Source organism: Monopterus albus, unplaced genomic scaffold (genome assembly GCF_001952655.1).
Source record: "Monopterus albus unplaced genomic scaffold, M_albus_1.0 scaffold18.1, whole genome shotgun sequence".
NCBI classification, from domain to species: domain Eukaryota; kingdom Metazoa; phylum Chordata; class Actinopteri; order Synbranchiformes; family Synbranchidae; genus Monopterus; species Monopterus albus.
This window is the reverse complement of record NW_018127898.1, coordinates 4,728,970-4,737,962: the sequence shown is the minus strand read 5'-3', so window position 1 is coordinate 4,737,962 and position 8,993 is coordinate 4,728,970. Positions and strand designations below refer to the sequence as shown.

The following is an 8,993-nucleotide window of genomic DNA, read 5'->3' as shown; positions in this document are numbered from 1 at the left end:
TTAACATCCTGCTTGCAAAGGCTTTTGTGTCACTTAATACTTTAGGAATTAAATCAGTACTGTTCATATCATAGAGCAGACCTATCACAGACTGCAGTAAATGAGAACTAGGCTGGAATGTATGCCGACTGTACTCGGCTTCTCTGATAAACTTAACACATTAACGACACATTTTATTTTGTTATCATAATAAACCTTCATAATATAAATACCAACAAACAAAAAAAATCACAAGCTCCCATCATGCCTGAGGTCTTGCAGTCAGTGGAGATTCTACTGAATTACTCAGCAAAAACAACAGAGCTTTTACTGTGAAAATTCCAAGCCAAACCTATGTGTTCATTTTGATGATTGCCACATGAAGACAGAAGAACCTAAAAGTAAAATGACCACATTAACCACACAATTTTACTTTCATCCATCAATCCGTTTATCCTGAATAGGGTTGCAGGGAAGCTTGAGCCTATCCCAGCTGACATTGGGCGAGAGGCAGGGTACACCCTGGATAGGTCATAAACATAACATGCAATACAAATGAATAAACTTTGTTAGTACTAGCCTCACATTTCCTTATTTCCCTTTGGTAGGCTGTGTATCAAATTCAGGGAGTTGTACATGCATTTTGTACAGTTAAAATACAAAGGACTGATTTGAAAAGTGCAGCATTTTCTTTAAAGTACAGTACCTTCCAGTATACTGACACCTTTGGCTCACACAGCTGGATGGAGTTGTGAGTTTCTGGCGTCATGTAGGTATGTGACGTCAGACAGGAACCAGTGGAAGCTTGAGAATTCAAGATGGCGTCTTACACCGAAGCAGGAAAGAGATTTTTGTATAAATAAAACTCATTCGGAAAATAGTTTAAATTGGAGAGCCAAGTCGACAAGACGTCTGGATTTTGAAAGAAGAAGACGGAGCAGATACAGGTGAGAGGAGTTTGTGTTGACGTGAGCTCAGTTTCGTTTCAGGGGTGGTGGCAGCACAGACAGTAGTCTGTCCTATCCTGCCACATAGCGTTAATGTTACAACCAGGCCACTTGCGAAAGCTGAGCATATTCGCATGAACGTAGCTTTCTCCAAAAACATTAGCTAACGTACTTGCTAGCGAGTTGGTTTATTTGCTGTTAATATTCCGGTAATACCAACTAATGCCTTAGCCGACGAAGCTTAACGTTAGCTTTACTGTTGTGTATGCTTGCTGTTAGCTCCTTGAGCTAGGAGTAATCAAAATCGTAATAGCCTAGCTTGTTGCTAATTAACGCCATCACAACTTAATATGATATAGTGAGTGAATAAGTTATATCGACTTGAGTACGCCAGCTAGCAATAGTATTATGAGCCATTTGTGGCAGTCCATGTTAGGCAATTTTTTGTTTAAATGTGTTTTCAATTATAGTTATGCTACAGCGGTTCTTTAGAGTTAGCTAAACAAACTTAGTGAGTTGTCCCGTGCTGTGGCTGTTAACGCTACTTGGTAAATGGTAAACGGTCTTATACTTGTATAGCGCCTTTCTATGCTTTTACAGCACACTCAAAGCGCTTTCACATTATTCTGCCATTCACCCATTCGCTCTCCCAAGCACTCACGCACCGGTGACATCACCGGGAGCAACTGGGGGTTCAGTGTCTTGCTCAACACCTCGACATGTTGACTGGACAAGCCGGGAATCTACCTGCTGAGCCACAGCCGCCCCCAACTTGTATCTTGAACATTAATACTAACTTGTCCTGACTGTACTCTAACTGCGAGTACTATGTTCGTGAAGAATACCAACTTGTGGTGGATGGTGTTGCATAACATTATCCCTAGGGTTAACCTAACTTAGGTGAAATCACTTAACTGTTAACGCTTAAGAAATGTGATAACGATAGCTCCTGATCAGATCGAAAGTGGGGCTAATAGACGTGTACTAGTCCAAAGTCTATGTTGTACATCGCAGTGCATAATGGACTGTTATACCATATATTGCTATTCATTTTAAATCATCAGCAGAAGAAACTTGATGAAACGATTTACCAAGGAGGGGTTGAGGGTTTACAGGGTTTTTATGGCTAATGCTATGTTTTGATAGTATACTATGTCACGGAACTTCAATCAGACTTTAATGATTCAAATACTCTTGTTTTTGCTCTATTAATGTCTCAGTGAAGTAAACTAGCATTAAAGCAGTAAACGGTTATTGAAAACACAGAAGACTACAAAATAAACTAATTGAAACAGAGCATCAGACATTATACTACACTTCTTAAGAAAAAAAATAAAGGAACCCTAAATCACACACCTGATCTTGATGAACAAATTATTCAAGTTGAAAAGTTTGACATTGTATAATTTGTTCAGAACAAACTTGACATAACAAAGGTCAGTGGAAACCAAAATCATCAACCCATGAGGGCTGTATTCAAAATCACACTGAAAATCAAAGTGAAAAATTTAAATGACAGGCTCATTAAAATGTGACTTTAATCACACCAACAATGTGACTCAGAAGTTTGTATGGCCCCCACATGCCTAAATGCACTCCCGACAACATCTGGGCATGCTCCTGATGGATTGACAGATGGTGGCTTGAGGGATCTTCTCCCAGATCTGGTTCAGGGCATCAGTGAGCTCCTGGACAGTCTGTGGTGGTACTTGGTGGCATTGGATGTACTGATACATAATGGTCCATAGGTACTCAAATGAATTTAGGTCAGGGGAACATGAAGCCCGGGCATCAGTGCCTTCACCATCCAGGAGCTGCCTACACACTCTGGCCACATGAGGCCAGGCGTTGTCCTGCACCAGGAAGAACCCAGGTCCCACTGCACCAGCATATGGTATGACAGTCGCTCTGAGGATTTCATCATGGTACCGTTGGCTGTGACATTGAGGTCTGTGCAGCCCTCCAAGGATATGCCTCACCAGACCATCACTGACCCACCACCAAACCGGTCATGTTCAATGACGTAACATGCAGCATGGCATATCCAGACTCTTTCAGGCCTGTCACATGTGCTCAGTGTGAACCTGCTCTCATCTGTGAAGAGAATGGGGTGCCAATAGTGTTCTCTGGCGAACTCCAAATAAATCTGCACAGCGATGGTCCGCTAGCATAGGTCGTACTAGAGGAAATCGGGCCCTCATGCCACTCTCATGGAGTCTGGTTCTGACTGGTCAGAAACATACACACCGGTAGCTGCTGGAGGTCATTTTGTAGGGCTCTGGCAGTGCTCCTCCTGTTCCTCCTTGTACAATGGAGCATATACTGGTCCTACTGCTGGTATCTCCTGGTATCTCTTCCATACTCTTGAGACTATGCTAGGAGAAACAGCAAACCTTCTTGCATCTGCATGTATGGATGTGCCATCTTGGAGTGACTGGACTACCTGTGCAACCTGATTGGGCCGCAGGTACTGCCTCATGCTACCAGTAGTGACAACGACACAAACAAAACTTGAGAAGAATCAGTCAGGAAGTATCAGGAGAGAGCATTTGTCTGTGACCACCACATGTGAACCCATTTCCTTTTTGGGGGATGTCTTGCTTTGGTTGTTCCTTTGCACCTGCTGTCACTTTCATTTGCACCAAAGCAGGTGAAACTGATTCACAGTCACTTGTGCTTCCCAAATGGACAGATTGATATCCCTGAAGTTGAACTGATTCTGTGTTATACTGTGATTATCAAGTGTTCCCATAATTTTTTGAGCAGTGTATCATACTATACATTATACCCCCAGTACCACACACGCATTCAGAGTATACACTGAGCATATGGCCTTTGAGCACTACTTTTTAATACTTGAAAAAATTTTCTATCCCTGTTTGGCTTGATAGAGGTTCATATTTCTTCACCAACAATGCTCTGTGTGTTCAGTTGGCACGTGAGTTTGTACACTCTTGTTTCTCTTCAGTTCGTATAAATGGTAAATGGACTATTTATATAGTGCATTTTTCCACAGTGTGTTGCACTGGCCAAAGTGCTTTACGGGAGATGATACATCATTCACACACCGATGACGACAGGCTGCCACACAACGGCGCTAGGCAAGCCACCGGGCGCTATTCAGGGTTCAGTGTCTTGCTCAGGGACACTTAGGTATGCGGGGAGACCGGGGAACCACCAACTTGCTGGTCAGGAGCCGACTGCCCTAGCTCGTGAGCCACAGCCACCCCAAAGTATAAATCTTTCGCCTGGGAGGCGACAGCGGTGCGGTGGGTAGAGCACTCGTCTCCCAGCCAGAAGGCTGAAGGTTCCAATCTCTGTGCCGGCAGTCCACGTGTCAAAGTGTCCTTGGGCAAGACACTGAACCCCCCCGTTGCCCCCGATGGTTAGAGCCATCGGTTGAGGTGGCGCCGCAGATGGCTGCCATTGGTTCTGTACCGGAAACAAATTCCTTGTGTGTTAACGTACTTTGGCCAATAAAGGTGATCATCCCCTTATCCTTTAGTGGAAATAGCTAACTATAAACTCGTATGAAGGATTGGTTACTCAAATGAACAAGCACACAAAAGCAATGAGCTGTACAGCTGGATCCTTTTTTCAGTGGTTTAGGAAGTACTAGAATCCTAATAATCAGTGAGCCATTTCATACAAAACTAAAATTCAGCTTGTTGGTGCTTGGAGAGCTTTTCATTAATGAATCAGCCCATTTGAGCTGTGTAACCAAATCGAACACTTTTCCTTCTGAACACTCCAACACATACATACAGTAGATTAAAACAGTGCTTTGATGATATCAGACACTGGTGCACGGCATGACCAAATAATGGGATTATGTGACTTGAGATGCAAAGCAGCAGAATGTACTAAGAATTAGAATTATGTTATTATTTGAATAGAAATGGCACTACAAAGTGTAATTTTTCTTATACTGTTCTGCAGGGGCACATTTCTGAGCTTTGTGAAATACACACTGTACTGATGCAGGACTAGAGCAATCCATTTTAAGCTGTTTTCATACTTTTGCACCTTTAGAGTGTTTTAACTTTTTTTTTTATTATGAGACACAAGTCAATGTATAAAAAAAAAATAGTCCTGCTGTTGACTAACTTTACACCCACTGTACTCTATTTTCAGTCACTCTAAATGGCTGCAAGGAAGTCTGGCTCAGATGCATACAACAATGGTGAGGGTTTTGTTTGACTGTGTTGATCTTGTGAGTTGAGAGTGGAATGTAGCTTCAAGGTCTGCTGGTGTCTGTAGTTCCTCTGTTTATGCTTCAATTTTAACTTTACTTTGTGTGTGTGTAGGACCCATCAGCTACCTCGATGATGTTCCCTTCAAGATCAGTGAAAAGTTTCGCTGCCCAGCCAAAGTGGGATTGCCGGTCGGTTTTTGTCTGCCAGACTGTAGCTCTTTGCTGAACACACAGGTTAGTCAAATATAGAAAATATGTTGAATTTACACAGACTTTAGCACCTATATTCATAGTCATGCTGGACACTGCAGAAAATGCCTCATTTTTAGAAGACTACTTGGCTCATAGTAATTTAGATGAAGAGGTGTAGTTGAGCACATTTTGTCAGTGGGATGACAACTTGGTACTAGAATTTATTTCAGTTATTGCTAGGTGTTCAGCACAAATAGTTGAAATGCCTTATCTGTTTACAAATTACAGCAGCATCAAATTTTGAATTTACTCAGATCATCTTTACAAGTTATTTGTTTTATGTTTAGCTGGAGTCTTAATATCATTAAAACAATACACTTTATCTGTGGCTTTATGTGGCATCTTTGCTCATCACCATCATTTTTTCTTTTAATACGGCCTCCACAGTATGACTTTTCTCTGGAGAGGCGTAGTGTGCGCTGGGGGGATGAACTGGCTGAGGCCAGAGCAGCAGAGACCAGAGCAGAAGAGGCAGCAGCAAAGCAGGAGGTAGAGAGCAAGAAGCGTCTGGCTCAGGCCCCAGACACTGATGGTGGTGGGGGGAAGAAATCCCAACCTGCTGCAGAGGACCAAGACCCTCTGCCACCAGCGTTGAACCCTGTCCTGGCGGGGCTGAGCCATAACGCCATCCTCACCCCACTGCCTGCTCCAAGCCTTGGCCCTAGGAAAACCCAGCCTAGCACCCCTCAGCCTCACAGCCTCAACCTAGCAGACTTTGAGCGGGAAGAGGACCCCTTTGACAAGCTGGAGCTCAAAACTTTGGACGATAGGGAAGAGCTGAGGAGCATCCTCCAGAGCCAGCCCCAACCTCAGCCTCCTCCCTCTGTTTCCCCACCAGAGGTCACCCAGATAGGGTCAGCATCACGTGGAAGCAGCCCATCTCCTCCCAACACCAGCCTCCCAGCCAAACCCGGGTTTACCCACAAACCCAACGGCTTAGTTGCGTTGCTGGAAATGGACAGAATTGCGCATCCTGCAAGAGTGGGGTTAGATCCAAATGACCGACCATGTAATATTCGCTCTCTGACTTTTCCAAAGCTCTCTGATTCTGGTGACCCAGAGCCAGTGAGGCACAGCCCCCTCCCTGCACCCATCCCTGCTCCTCAGCACAAGCTACCCAATGGCAGTCCGCCGACCATACCCAAGACCCAAGTTATTGTTGCCCCTCAGTCACCCAGTCACACAAAGAGTGGCTCACCAAAACCGGTGAGCACAAGTACAGTAGACATACTACATATGTCACTATTTGTATGCATAGTTTGGGTTTGTTTTAGCAATTCGTAGAATCCAAGATATGATAAGTGTCTCAAAACCTTAATGAAATGCTCTTATGTTCTTCATTTAGACCAACCTAGGGTCAGGCTCTGCTGGTCTGCCGTGTGGTGGAGCCCTGCTCAGCATGACCCCCAGTGAGCGTCGGTGTGTGGAATCCTTGGTGGGCATGGGCTACTCTTATGAGGGCGTTCTACGGGCCATGCAGAGACATGGACAGAATATGGATCAGGTGCGACTCCCTCTCACCCCAGTGCAGAGAAATCTGGATTGCTAGCATACTCTGTGTCTAACATCCTTATTATTGTTTGTGTGCTTGTTATTATTTGGTGAAGCATCAATGCTGTACATCTACAAATACAGCCTTAAAATAAAGTTGTTGCATCACACTGTCTGTCTCAAGTTATGCCAATAGATCAGGTTCTGTACTTGTACAACTAATATAAAAAAGATATGGCCTGTTCCCATGGTTGCAGCAATATACAGCAGGTTCTATTAATTTGGTATGCCAGATTTAATTTGGCCCAGCATTTTAAAGGTGAACTACAATCAAGCATCACTAACCTAAGTTGTAAGCCACATCTAGCATAAAAAGGGCACTCAGTACACCGGATATTAGCATGGTGTCATTTAAATCCAATGTAAGCCACATCCAGCATAAAAAGGGCAATCAGTACACCAGATATTAGCATGGTGTCATTTAAATCCACATTATAAGCTTTTATTATTCTCTGAGAATAAAAAAACAAACTTCATTGGTCTTTTATGTAATGCCCAGTAGAAGCTGAATTAATATAATCTTCAGCACAGACATATAAACTTGTACATATTGTTTGTTCAAGGTACTGGATTATCTTATTTTATCTGGACGTCTTTGTGAGCGGGGCTTTGATGCAAGTGCAGTGGAGGAATGTTTAGAGATGTACCAGTGCTCAGAGGAGAAGGTCTGTACATTTTGCTGTTATGTAACTATCTTAAAAATGTGTTTATGTCTAAAGTCAAAATTAAATAACCCAGTGTTTATTCTTTTAAAAAATGAGTGATATCTACATTACCCTGTCTGTTAATAATTTAGTCATGTCTGTAGTTCATATTAGAAAGATTGATTATACAACATTTTAGTAGTTTTATTTATTTTTGTTCTTCCCAGGCCTTGCAATTCCTTGAACTCATGTCAAGATTTGGTGAAATGGGATTTGAGCGAGATGCCATCAAAGAGGTGCTGCTGGTTCACAACAATGATCAGGACAAGGCTCTAGAGGACCTGATGGCTCGTTCTGCAGCTAGCTGAGCCAAGCTAACCAGCCAACCAAAGCCCAGCCAAGGGCTTGCCTCCCTCTGCCACCCATTACAGTCCCTTTCCTTTTTCCTCCTTTTTCACACCATGCCCTGCCCTTGCTTTGTCTGTGGAACGGACATCTGGGAGATGCTTGTATTTCTCTCTCTGCTAAAACCTGTTCTTGAAGACTGTGTGCCTAGAGTGGAAGAAGTCAAACTCCTGGCATTAGGTTTCAGAAACTGATACTGCTAGGTTATTCAAGAATGGCTGAGCTGGAAAGGAAAAATTGGAACAACTGGTTGTAATGCCGTTCTGATTTGCTTCCACTTGGAAGTCTTTATTTGACTGCAGAAAAAGCTGCAGGAGGAAATGAGGAGCTGGTGTCTGTGAGTTCATCACAAAAAGACCAGTTTGGACTCTTGAAAAATAACTAAGCCGCCATCTTCCACTGCTCAGCGCAGGCCTAGTGGATGGTGGAGAGAATAGGGGACCTTGAGGAGTCCTCTTCAGACTGAACTAATTAACATAAAAAAAACAAAGGCACAGTCACCAGGCAGAGGACTGACTCAAGAAGTGCCCTCTCTGCTCTGGTGCCCTGCACATAGTTTTGTTCCGTTTTATGCTTTCATTCATTTGTGGCTATTTTTCTGTTCATTCGTGCACTTTTTCAGTTTTTCAGTTTAAATATTCAGTTTCTTTGCTTTCTGTTTCTGCAGAATAGATTCTTATTCATTATAACTCACAACACAAGATATACTACTGCCCCAGTACACTCTCTGACCTGCACTGGAATGACCTGCTAAAGGAGTGGGGAGAGACAACCCACTGGCAATGATGTGTGATACTCCACAAGCACACACATTTCATCATTATCTACTTATTTAAAATAATACACTGACACTTTCATTTACAAATTTAAGAGTTTGATGATGTAAGATATGTTAACTTACAGAAGTGATGCTTTTAACTTATGGGCCTTTGTTTGCAGACTGGAAAGAATGAGTGGTTTAAATAAAGGAAAATGTAAGCGAGGGTTGTTTTTGCCGCCACCACACAGTGCAATACAGAC

General features: G+C 43.0%; 1 protein-coding gene across 1 annotated transcript; it reads left to right on the top strand.

Moving 5' to 3' along the window:
* Positions 1-694: 694 nt before the first annotated feature.
* Positions 695-8,457, top strand: ubap1 (ubiquitin associated protein 1). Its single transcript, XM_020593155.1, has 7 exons — positions 695-926; positions 5,061-5,109; positions 5,234-5,355; positions 5,761-6,579; positions 6,719-6,877; positions 7,488-7,589; positions 7,796-8,457. The coding sequence occupies exons 2-7, from the start codon at positions 5,070-5,072 to the stop codon at positions 7,934-7,936; spliced, it is 1,383 nt and encodes a 460-aa protein (XP_020448811.1). The 5' UTR covers positions 695-926; positions 5,061-5,069; the 3' UTR covers positions 7,937-8,457.
* Positions 8,458-8,993: the final 536 nt, after the last annotated feature.

Excerpts from the sequence above, each read along its gene's own strand:
- ubap1 (XM_020593155.1), top strand. The coding sequence starts at position 5,070 with ATGGCTGCAAGGAAGTCTGGCTCAGATGCATACAACAATG. Across the intron at positions 5,110-5,233 it reads CTCAGATGCATACAACAATG|GACCCATCAGCTACCTCGAT; the intron begins GTGAGGGTTTTG and ends GTGTGTGTGTAG. Across the intron at positions 6,878-7,487 it reads ATGGACAGAATATGGATCAG|GTACTGGATTATCTTATTTT; the intron begins GTGCGACTCCCT and ends TGTTTGTTCAAG.